The 12,793-nt window shown below is 41.9% G+C and overlaps 1 protein-coding gene across 2 annotated transcripts in view; it reads left to right on the top strand.

Moving 5' to 3' along the window:
• The window catches only part of LOC110524285 (TBC1 domain family member 15), a 34,705-nt gene extending 22,272 nt beyond the window's left edge, over window positions 1-12,433 (top strand). For both annotated transcript variants that reach the window (XM_090233352.1, XM_021603794.3), the window contains 7 exons: window positions 7,397-7,513; window positions 7,738-7,838; window positions 7,982-8,081; window positions 10,934-11,031; window positions 11,233-11,349; window positions 11,470-11,556; window positions 11,699-12,433. In XM_090233352.1, the coding sequence (XP_090089478.1) occupies window positions 7,397-7,513; window positions 7,738-7,838; window positions 7,982-8,081; window positions 10,934-11,031; window positions 11,233-11,349; window positions 11,470-11,556; window positions 11,699-11,899 (821 nt within the window). In that variant the 3' untranslated portion in view covers window positions 11,900-12,433. The remainder of the gene's footprint in view (window positions 1-7,396; window positions 7,514-7,737; window positions 7,839-7,981; window positions 8,082-10,933; window positions 11,032-11,232; window positions 11,350-11,469; window positions 11,557-11,698) is intronic.
• The last annotated feature ends 360 nt before the right edge of the window (window positions 12,434-12,793 follow it).

Raw genomic sequence — 12,793 nt, 5'->3', positions numbered from 1 at the left:
GGATGTACTCAAGGTTCCTATGGTCAGTCCAAACGACAAAAGGAACGGTCGCCCCCTCCAACCACTGTCGCCATTCGCCTAGGGCTAACCGGATGGCGAGCAGTTCGCGGTTACCCACATCATAGTTACGTTCCGACGGCGACAGGCGATGAGAAAAATACGCGCATGGGTGGACCTTGTCGTCAGAGAGGGAGCGCTGAGAAAGGATGGCTCCCACGCCCACCTCTGACGCGTCAACCTCGACAACGAACTGTCTAGAGACGTCAGGTGTAACAAGGATAGGAGCGGATGTAAAACGATTCTTGAGGAGATCAAAAGCTCCCTGGGCGGAAACGGACCACTTAAAGCACGTCTTGACAGAAGTAAGGGCTGTGAGAGGAGCTGCCACCTGACCGAAATTACGGATGAAACGACGATAGAAGTTCGCGAAGCCGAGAAAGCGCTGCAGCTCGACGCGTGACTTAGGGACGGGCCAATCAATGACAGCTTGGACCTTAGCGGGATCCATCTTAATGCCTTCAGCGGAAATAACAGAACCGAGAAATGTGACGGAGGAGGCATGAAAAGTGCACTTCTCAGCCTTCACAAAAAGACAATTCTCTAAAAGGCGCTGGAGGACACGTCGAACGTGCTGAACATGAATCTGGAGTGACGGTGAAAAAATCAGGATATCGTCAAGGTAAACGAAAACAAAGATGTTCAGCATGTCTCTCAGGACATCATTGACTAATGCCTGAAAGACAGCTGGAGCGTTAGCGAGGCCGAAAGGAAGAACCCGGTATTCAAAGTGCCCTAACGGAGTGTTAAACGCCATCTTCCACTCGTCCCCCTCCCTGATGCGCACGAGATGGTAAGCGTTACGAAGGTCCAACTTAGTGAAAAACCTGGCTCCCTGCAGGATCTCGAAGGCTGAAGACATAAGAGGAAGCGGATAACGATTCTTCACTGTTATGTCATTCAGCCCTCGATAATCTATGCAGGGGCGCAGAGACCCGTCCTTCTTCTTGACAAAAAAAACCCAGCTCCGGCGGGAGAGGAGGAGGGGACTATGGTACCGGCGTCAAGAGCTACAGACAAATAATCTTCGAGAGCCTTACGTTCGGGAGCCGACAGAGAGTATAGTCTACCCCGGGGGGGGGGGGGTGGTTCCCGGAAGGAGATCAATACTACAATCATATGACCGGTGTGGAGGAAGAGAGGTGGCCCTGGACCGACTGAACACCGTGCCCAGATCGTGATATTCCTCCGGCACCCCTGTCAAATCACCAGGCTCCTCCTGTGAAGAAGAGACAGAGGAAACAGGAGGGATAGCAGACATTAAACATTTCACATGACAAGAGACGTTCCAGGAGAGGATAGAATTACTAGACCAATTAATGGAAGGATTATGACAAACTAGCCAGGGATGGCCCAAAACAACAGGTGTAAAAGGTGAACGAAAAATTAAAAAAGAAATGGTTTCACTATGATTACCAGAAACAGTGAGGGTTAAAGGTAGCGTCTCACGCTGAATCCTGGGGAGAGGACTACCATCCAGGGCGAACAAGGCCGTGGACTCCCTTAACTGTCTGAGAGGAATGTCATGTTCCCGAGCCCAGGTCTCGTCCATAAAACAGCCCTCCGCCCCAGAGTCTATTAAGGCACTGCAGGAAGCTGACGAACCGGTCCAGCGTAGATGGACCGACAAGGTAGTGCAGGATCTTGAAGGAGAGACAGGAGTAGTAGCGCTCACCAGTAGCCCTCCGCTTACTGACGAGCTCTGGCCTTTTACTGGACATGAAGTGACAAAATGACCAGCGGAACCGCAATAGAGACAGAGGCGGTTGGTGATTCTCCGTTCCCTCTCCTTAGTCGAGATGCGGATACCTCCCAGCTGCATGGGCTCAGCACCCGAGCCGGCAGAGGAAGATGGTAGTGATGCGGAGAGGGAGGCGACGGAGAGCGCGAGCTCCTTTCCACGAGCTCGGTGACGAAGATCAACCCGTCGCTCAATGCGAATAGCGAGTTCAATCAAGGAATCCACGCTGGAAGGAACCTCCCGGGAGAGAATCTCATCCTTTACCTCTGCGCGGAAACCCTCCAGAAGACGAGCGAGCAAGGCCGGCTCGTTCCAGCCACTGGAGACAGCAAGAGTGCGAAACTCAATAGAGTAGTCTGTTATGGATCGATTGCCTTGACATAGGGAAGACAGGGCCCTGGAAGCCTCCTCCCCAAAAACAGATCGATCAAAAACCCGTATCATCTCCTCCTTAAAGTCCTGATACTGGTTAGTACACTCAGCCCTTGCCTCCCAGATTGCCGTGCCCCACTCACGAGCCCGTCCAATAAGGAGAGATATGACGTAGGCGACACGAGCAGTGCTCCTGGAGTAAGTGTTGGGCTGGAGAGAACACAATATCACACTGGGTGAGGAACGAGCGGCATTCAGTGGGCTCCCCAGAGTAACACGGCGGGTTATTGATTCTGGGCTCCGGAGATTCGAAAGCCCTGGAAGTGGCCGGTGGATCGAGGCGGAGATGGTGAACCTGTTCTGTGAGGTTGGAGACTTGGGTGGCCAGGGTCTCAACGGCATGTCGAGCAGCAGACACTTCCTGCTCGTGTCTGCCTAGCATCGCTCCCTGGATCCCGACGGCTGAGTGGAGAGGATCCGAAGTCGCTGGGTCCATTCTTGGTCGGATTCTTCTGTTATGGTGAGTGAATGAGGACCCAAAAGCGAACTAACTTAAACAGAGCTTCTTTAATAACCAAACATAGGTAGGCTCAGATAGACCGGCAGATTCCGACAGGACAAGGTTACAGCAAACATGACGATAGTCTGGCTCAGGCATGAAACACAACAAACAAGAATCCGACAAGGACAGGAACAGAAACAGAGAGAGATATAGGGACCTAATCAGAGGGAAAAAGGGAACAGGTGGGAAACGGGGTGAATGGGTAGTCAGAGGAGACAAGGAACAGCTGGGGGAAAGCGGGGGAGAAAAGGTAACCTAACAACGACCAGCAGAGGGAGACAGGGTGAAGGGAAAGGACAGAGACAAGACACAACATGACAGTACATGACACAAATATCTCAAATTTGGATTAGTCAAACCAAAGGAGAGATTTCCTCTGGTCTAATATCCATTTCTGGTGTTTCTTGGCCCAAGCAAGTCTCTTATTATTGGTGTCCTTTAGTAGTGGTTTCTTTGCAGCAATTCGATGTAGATTGTGAAAAAACATTGAATGAGTAGGTGTCCAAACTTTTGACTGTAAAATTATTATTTTTTTCAACACAACGATTAAGCCTTGTTCCTATACATGTTTTCGCTGTTGGTGGGATGTACACGTGTTTCAGCAGAACTAGCGCTGGGAAGGCTTTTTTTTCTTCTCCCCCTCCCATTTTGAACAATTTCATGTTTCTGAAGGGAGAACCGTTTCCTTGAGCTATAGGCTGTAAGAAGAAGCATCGAACACAGCGAAGTTGATACTGTGAGATTGCGAAACTTTTAAAACCATAACTAGTCTCAACAACTACAGAAAAAAGCTTCCGTTTTTATGTGCAAGTTCATGTTTAAGTGGTAATTCACAACTGTCAACACTTTGTTCAACACCTTCACAAGCCATATTAGCAACCAGCACTGCAGCTGCAATGAATGAATATAGCAAAGTGTTCTGATAAGTTTGAGTTATTATTAGCGGCTCGTCTTTTTTTCATAATATCTCACTTTCTCAGGTCATAGGAGTAACAACATTAATTAGTGCATGAGGCAGAAATAATGCAGTGTGACTTGAGTTTCTCCATAAGCTGGAAGACTGTACTTTTTTCTCAGCGGAGGGTGAATCACGGTTAGTCGGATGAGGGACAGCCTCACTGCTGCTCCCTCCCTCCCCCCAGACTGACCATCAGATGCAGGACATCGGTCCAATAAAAAAAATAAAGTAAAAAAATATTATGCTCACTTAGCTGTGCCTCACAAGTAATACAGCAAAGTATCTGTTACCAGTGGGATCAGAAACCTAAATGTTAAATATAATTTCAAATGATCTGAAGAGCTACATTGGCACGGCAATATAAGCAATGCCAATATGCAGTGATGATGTATTGGTCCTGTAGCCTACTGCACAAACCTCATTGCTACAGAATGGTTTTTAATTAGTTAATGTTGCGTAGGCTTATATTTTGTATAGTTAAGTAAAAAATAAAAAATCTGAGCGATGGATCCCAGCTTGCATTTTGACTCAAAGTGATCTTGACTCAAAGTGATCTTGGTTGCATTTATATTTTTTGTTCAGTGTTCATGTTTGAGGGGTTTCTTCACGATTTCAAGTGATTTTATGGAGAAAACTAGCAGCAAAATGTTCTGAGTACTGTTGAAAGTGTGGAGTAATAGCAGCAGGGAAGACTTCTTTTGCTCCTGGGTCCACCAGCCTGAAAAAAACAAGCCAAAATCACATCAATTGCCCGGGATAAGGGCATCATGGCAGGAGCAACATCACTACGTCTACTACCATGTTTTTACCAAATCCAGACCATGCTTCGTACCCAGAAAAATAATGGATTACAAATCAACCTGACATATGGAAACAGTGTCCTGCGCAATCATTATTGGCACCATTGCAGAAGCTATCCAGAGTTCCTACCCTAAACCTTAACAGCAAGTTGATTTTATTAGCTAGATTCTAGAGCAAAGAAATTGACTAGATATTGTGAGAGGAGACTAAACATTTATTTAAATATCCAAGTATAAGTTCATAGTCAGCATGTTGCCTTGTTAAAACAATATTACCTACATAATTTTTAAAAAGCTATCTGTTAGCTGAATACTGTAATGGATAACAGTTTAGTTTGCAGTTGCACTTTTAAATACAATGAAGGTTGTTGATCACCTACCTGTTGCATTTTTGAATACAATACGTTTTCTGTTTTGTATATTACATTTGTTTGTCCAAAACGAATCACACACAGTGCAGTCGAAAAGCATTCAGACCCCTTGACTTTTTCCCACATTTTGTTACATTACAGGCTTATTTTAAAATAGATTACACTTTTCCCCCCCTCATCAATTTACACAATGCCCCATAACAACAAAGCAAAAACAGGTTTTTATACATTTTAGCAAATTCCGGAATATCACATTTACACAAGTATTCAGACCCTTTACTCAGTACTTTGTTGAAGCACCTTTTGCAGCAATTTCAGCTTGGAGTCTTTTTGGGTATGACGCTAGAAGCTTGGCACACCTGGTTTTGGGGTGTTTCTCCCATTCTTCTCTGCAGATCCTCTCAAGCTCTGTCGGGTTGGATGGTGAGCTATTTTCAAGTCTCTCCAGAGATGTTAGATCGGGTTCAAGTCCGGGCTCTGGCTGGGCAGAGGACATTCAGAGACTTGTGCCAAAGCCTTTGTCTTGGCTGTGTGCTTAGGGTTGTTGTCCTGTTGGAAGGTGAACCTTCACCCCAGTCTGAGGTCCTGAGCGCTCTGGAGCAAGTTTCCATAAAGGATCTCTTTGTACTTTGCTCTGTTCATCTTCCCTCGATCCTGACTGTTCTCCCTGTCCCTGCTGCTGAGAAACATCTTCACAGCATGATGCCTTGATATGTTTGCAGTTTCACTTTGAATACAATTTTTAAAAGTTGTTTCATTATGTCTTGCCCACTCTCTAGTGATGCATTCTACATCATCAAGGTAACAACTGATGACAATAGCTGAACCTCTTGCCAACAGCCAGTGAAATTGCAGGGCGCCAAATTCAAACAATTCTCTTAAATCAAATTTCTCAAACACACAAGTATTAGGCACCATTTTAAAGATAAAATTCTCGTTAATCCAGCCACAGTGTCTGATTTCAAAAAGGCTTTACAGCGAAAGCTCCACAAACGATTGTTAGGTCACCACCAAGTCACAGAAAAACACAGCCATTTTTCCAGCCAAAGAGCAGAGTCACAAAAAGCACAAATAGAGAAAATTAATCACTAACCTTTGATCTTGTTCAGTTGACACTCATAGGACTTCATGTTACACAATTACATGTATGTTTTGTTCGATAAAGTGCTTATTTATATCCAAAAATCGCATTTTACATTGGCGTGTTATGTTCAGTAGTTCCAAAACATGCAGTGATTATGCAGAGAGCCACATCAATTTACAGAAATGCACATAATAAACATTGATAATAGATACAACTGTTATACATGGAACTTTAGATAAACTTCTCCTTAATGCAACCGCTGTGTCAGATTTCAATAAAACTTTATGGAAAAAGCACACCATGCAATAATCTGAGTACAGCGCTCAGAGACCAAAGCAGCCAAAAAGATATTGTGTAATCAGCAATAGTCAGAAATAGCATTATAAATATTCACTTACCTTTTGATCTTCATCAGAATGCATTCCCAGGAATCCCAGTTCCACAATAAATGTTTGATTTGTTCGATAGTTGATCATTTATGTCCATATACCTCCTTTTGTTAGGGTGTGGTAAACAAATCTAAACACACGTGCAAGTCCAGCGGAAAGGCCGGATAAAAATTCAAAAAAGTTATATTACTGGTCGTAGAAAAATATCAAACGAAGTATAGAATCAATCTTTAGGATGTTTTTATCAGAAATCTTCTAATGTCCCAACCGGAGAATTCCTTTGTCTGTAGAAAAGCAATGGAAGTTTTCTATCCAATAGTACTAATAATATGCTAGTGGCACTCTGCCAGACCACTGACTCAAACCGCCCTTATGAGCCCCTCCTTTACAGTAGAAGCCTCAAACAAGTTTCTGAAGATGGTTGACATCTAGTGGAAGCCTTAGGAAGTGCAAAATGACCAATATCCCACTATCTTCAATAGGGGCTGAGTTGAAAAACAACAAACCTCAGATTTCCCACTTCCTTGTTGGATTTTTTTTCTCAGGTCTTTGCCTGCCATATGAGTTCTGTTATACTCAGACATCATTCAAACAGTTTTAGAAACTTCAGAGTGTTTTCTCTCCAATAGTACTAATAATATGCATATATTTGCATCTGGGACTGAGTAACAGGCAGTTTACTCTGGGCACGCTTTTCATCCAAAAGTTAAAATGCTGCCCCCTATACCAATGAAGTTAAGAACGCTAGGACAGTCATTTACAGTAAAAAATGAACACTTTTTTTTTCTGGTCATCCTTTAAGATCTGAGAACATGTGCTACCAATGAAAATAGTTAATTTAGAACCCTGATTACATGTTAATCCTGTTTTAACAATAATGGTGATTTATGTATTGCCGTATGTTTGTTTTAACTCTTATTGCATTGGATTTACTGTAGTATGATTTGAGAATTCCGCTTTGAAGAAGCATCTGAAATGCCTCCATTAGTATGGTGTATCCTTTCTGAACTAGGCTATATATGGTTGTTTATTTATCATCTATGAATGTGCTTGTCTTCTCAGAGAAGGATGTGAACAGAACAGACCGAACCAACAGGTTTTATGAGGGCATAGACAACCCAGGCCTGGTGTTACTCCACGACATCCTGATGACGTATTGCATGTATGATTTTGATCTGGGTAAGTGATAGCATTATTGCCAAGTCGTACAGGAGATATCCTCATTTATAGCTGATTGGCATAGATTCTATTGAAGTTTCTTATTGATGATGATAATTAATAAATTGTTGCTGTTCACCCGTAGTAACATAGCTAATTCAGCAATCACGGCTGAAAACTGCATATCAGTGGGATTTGTAATGTTCACCTTTAATTCATGTTATGGGAATTGTACTCGTCTCCAGGGTATGTCCAGGGAATGAGTGACCTCCTCTCCCCGATCCTCTATGTGATGGAGAATGAGGTGGATGCCTTCTGGTGTTTTGTCTCCTTCATGGATCATATGGTAAGAAATGTAGCATTGTTCTGTCTAGTGCTGTTTTTGTGTGTGTTTTCACTTGTTTACTTTGATATGCCCGAGTGTGCTATTTTAATGACCCAACTTGTGCGTCTGTCTCCGTGTGTATGTGGTGTTTTGCGCGTGTGCAGCACCAGAACTTTGAGGAGCAGATGCAGGGCATGAAGACACAACTGATCCAGCTCAGTACTCTGTTGAGGCTGCTGGACCTGGCCTTCTGGAACTACCTTGGTACGCAACACCACCTGCCGTCCCTCTATCATTCACCTCCTCATGTTCAGCTTCGAAAAAGCATACTTTTTTCCCCCATCATTATCAGTTGCGTACTAAGCTGTAAAGATTGAGGCAAGTCCTGAGAAGTAAATTAAATGTCATGTTAAACAGATTATCAATCAATACAGCAGTCTTGCGTATACAGTGCCTTCAGAAAGTATTCATACCCCTTTTTCCACAATTTGTTACAGCCTGAATTCAAAATAGATTCACTGCATCTCAGTGTTGCGGCATCGCTACAGCCTTGGGCTCGATCCCAGGCTGTGTCATTACTGGCCGTGACCGGGAGTCCCATAGGGTGGAACATAATTGGCCCAGCAGGTTAGGGGAAGGTTTGGCTGGGGGGGCTTTACTTGGCTCTTGCGACTCCTTGTGGCGGGCCGGGCACCAGCAGGAGGACTTCGGTCATCAGTTGAACGGTGTTTCCTTGGACACATTGGTGCGGCTGGCTTCCGGGTTAAGCGAGCAGGTGATAAGATGCATGGTTTTGCGGGTCATGTTTCAGAGGATGCATGACTCGACCTTCGCCTCTCCCGAGCATGTTGGGAGAGATGAGACAAGATCGTAATCACAAAAAAGGGGGCAAATAAAATATAAAGATGTATAATATGAAATACAGAAATCTAATTTACGTAACTATTCACACCCCTGAGTCAGTACTTTGTAGAAGCACCTTTGGCAGTGATTACAGCTGTGAGTCTTTCTGAGTAAGTGTCAGAGCTTTCCACACCTGGATTGTGCAACATTTACCCATTAATTTTTTTTACATTCTTCAAGCTCTGTCCAATTGGTTGTTGATCATTGTTAGACAACCATTTTCAGGTCTCGGCGGCATAGATTTTCAAGTAGATTTAAGTCAAAACTGTAACTCGGCCACTCAGGAACATTCACTCTCTTCTTGTTAAGAAACTCCAATGTAGGTTTGGCCTTGTGAAAGGTTGTCCTGCTGAAAGTTGAATTTGTTTCCCAGTGTCTGATGGATAGCAGACTGAACCAGGTTCTCCTCTAGGATTGTGCTTGTGCTTAGCTCCCTTTTTCTTTTTTTCTTTTTATCCGAAACTCCCCAGTACTTGACAATTACAAGCATACCCATAACATGATGCAGCCACCACTATGCTTGAAAATGTGGAGAGTGGTACTTAGTAATGTGTTGTATTGGATTTACCCCAAAGTATTACTTTAGTGCTTTGTTGCAAACAGGATCAGGGTCTAAAATTAACACCTGTCACCTGCGGGTCGATTTTGGCATTGATGGGTAAGATGTCTATTTCACCAGCCACGTTGGTGGGTGGTCAGGACTCCACAGTGTGAGTATTTCACTCGCATTTGTGACTAGAAATAGTCAAGTATGAGCACATTGTATAGTCAAATAAATGTTGCTGTAGATGTTTTCAAAGTATTTCTGCTGTTTTGGTTTCATAGCTGTAAAAATATTTACACAAAGTCAAAAGAACTACATTTCCTATATAGCCTATCCCATCTCGTGCTGCCTGGCTGGGGGCCGTGCGCACGTGAAGAGCTGAGTGAAAGATTAATTGTTAGAAGTGCTGCACACAGGCATAAAAGTTGGTCTAATTAACTTGAAACTAAAGTCTACTGAAGTTAGACTTTTTCCTTGTTTCTCGGCTATTTATTTTGTTTTGTTCACAAGCTAGGTTGTTTTCAATGTTTGAGTTTCAACTGCTATGGAAGAGAATTCCGACTCAATCTCACAGGCACAAACATGACTAAAGTCATGTTACCACGGCAACATCCCACCCTTAAAGGGGCAGGAGAAAATGTGTCTCATCTGTGATATTTTGCTTAAAAGACTTGGGTCACAAAAAAATGTAATTAAACATGTATTACTGCTTACGAGTAATACATGTGTTGTTTTAGAAACATTATACAAAGCATGCTGATCTGTTTTTTTTTATTTTAGTGAGAATATTTTGGCTGGTAAAATTCTGCGTGGATGATAGATTTTGTAATCTACCTGCCACAGTGGCTGATGGATCAAAAAGTCAATTTTTGGCGCTGAACAGGATGCATGTTTTGGAGTATTTGTATTCTGTACAGGCTTCCTTTTCACTCTGTCAATTAGGTTAGTATTGTGGAGTAACTACAATGTTGTTGATCCATCCTCAGTTTTCTCCTATCACAACCATTAAACTCTGTAACTATTTTAAAGTCACCATTGGCCTCATGGTGAAATCCCTGAGTGGTTTCCTTCCTAACCGGCAACTGAGCTAGGAAGGACACCTGTATCTTTGTAGTGACTGGGTGTTCAAAGGGATATTCAATGTCTGCTTTTATTTTACAAATGTACCCATCTACCAATAGGTGGCCTTCTTTGCAAGGAATTAGAAAACCTCCCTGGTCTTTGTGGTTTCATCTGTGTTTGAAATCCACTGCTCAACTGAGGGACCTTACAGATCATTTTGTGTGGGGTACAGAGATGAGGTAGTCATTCAGAATTATGTTAAACATTATTGTACAGTGAGTCTACGCAACTTATGTGACTTGTTAAGCACATTTTAACTTCTGAACTTATTTAGGCTTGCCATAAAAAAAGGGGTTGAATACTTATTGACTCAAAACATTTCAGCTTTTCACTTTTAATGAATTTGTAAAAATGTTGATGAACATAATTCCACTTTGACATTGTTTAGGCCTGTGTCAAAAAAAATCTAAATTTATTCCATTTTAAATTCAGGCTGTAACACAAAATGTGTGAATACTTTCTGAAGGCACTGTAAATTCAAGTTCAACAATGTTCCTTTCATCCTTGGTTTCCTCTGAATTCTCCTTGTGTGTTTTGGTTCCTCCAGAGTCGCAGGATTCAGGTTACATGTATTTCTGTTTCCGGTGGTTACTGATCCGCTTCAAGAGGGAGCTCAGTTATCCAGATGTTCTTCGTATGTGGGAGGTGAGTTCTGTTCTCTCCATAAACCATTGACCGGTTAGCGTAAGTGTCTCATCATTTAGGGGGAAATCAATGTCAGCCTTTCGCCTATGAGATTTGATTAATGATTCAAGTTGATGATTTTATCACTTTTTCTTTTTGAGTTCATGATTTGTCTTCGTATTCTGATAGGTCTTGTTAATAAGACTTCCTGGTTCTGCTTAGGTCATGTGGACTGGCTTGCCTTGCCAAAACTTCCATTTGCTGGTGTGCTGTGCCATCCTAGACTCAGAGAAACGGAAAATAATGGAGGAAAACTTTGGCTTCAATGAGATACTCAAGGTAACAGCAGTCATTTGCAGATGGACTGATTTGTCAGTTGAAAAACATTCAAGAATGGTTGTTGGTAGTGTTTTCCAGGTGAATTCGTTTTAAATGTCATTGTTTTGTATGTTAATCCAGCACATCAATGAACTCTCAATGAAACTGGACATTGAAGAAATCCTTCACAAATCAGAGGCTATTTGTATGCAGATCAGAAGTTGTAAGGTATGGTCAAGGATGTAATTTGTACATTCAATTGAAAGTCCATAAGAGTCAATTGAAATAAACTATGCAGGTCCAGATTTACATATTGGTTACGTCTTGGTTGTATATAATCTACATATTTCTTTATTTTCTTTCCTTTCAGGATTTGCCTCATTCAATAATTGAGATCCTGGGATTCAACACAGAAAGCGAACTTCCCAGATTAGAAGGGCGGGAGTTTGGGACTCTTGATTCTCCTCAGTCCCCCAGACCCACACAGAGACAGGAGGTCTTCTCTAATGGTCACAATGGACATTACAGAGAACCCCTTCAAAACGGCTGCAAGGTCACTTTCATATCATAGTGAACAATATCATTCACACAGAGACTTTGCGATGTCCACATACCAGAATGAGTATTTTGGATTCAGTTATTGGATAATTTGTTAACTGAAGCAAGCTTATCAAAGCCCTTATATGAAGAGAAAATAATGTAAAAAGGATTTAAAGTTATTATTTTTGTAATTTCTTGTACCATATTGTCTTTCATTTAAATAAGTCATTCCTCCTTGCTAAGGTTTTTTTTGTAAAGACTGGCAAGGTGAGTTTAATTTGTAAAGTAATAATATGCTGTTTTTTTATTTCAGCTATAACCTTTTCCTGAATCACGGACACAAGTATTAATTGTTTGTTTGATTGATTTATGTTTTAAAAACAAACAATTACTTTTATCAAGATCAAGCCAGATATCAATTTGGTAGTAAATTACAAAAGTGCTGTAAAATGTTTTGTCTTAATGCTCTGTCACAATAATACCCTTTTCAAATTGAAAATGTGAAGAAGAAAGCTCAAACATCTCCCTGAATAAAAATTTTAAAAATAAAGCCTTTAATGATGTACTCAGTATTGGAGTGTAATGTGTAACTTTTACTCATGCACTGTCGTGTAACACTTCCTTTCACCGTTTTGGCAAAAACAAGATGTCAATGTTATTTTTCCTCAAATATCAATGATATTTCAATTTGGGTGACTGTTTATTTAATACAATATTTTGCTTACTTTCCAACATATTGAATTGTGCACGGTCTATCTGGCCCAGGAAGGAAACTACACAGTGAGTTGCGGCCCATTTAGTGAAATGGCCACTTTCGGAAATCAACTCTTTCACTCATCCGGTCTTGTATATGGTTTACACTGTTACATGGGTTGTCATTTCGCAACAGTATTTATACTGTTTTCATTATGGTGTAAAACAACAG

This window comes from Oncorhynchus mykiss, chromosome 1 (genome assembly GCF_057628025.1).
Source record: "Oncorhynchus mykiss isolate SJ-2025 chromosome 1, ASM5762802v1, whole genome shotgun sequence".
NCBI classification, from domain to species: Eukaryota; Metazoa; Chordata; class Actinopteri; order Salmoniformes; family Salmonidae; genus Oncorhynchus; species Oncorhynchus mykiss.
Note: the sequence above shows the minus strand (reverse complement) of the source record. Positions and strands in the feature narration are given on the sequence as shown.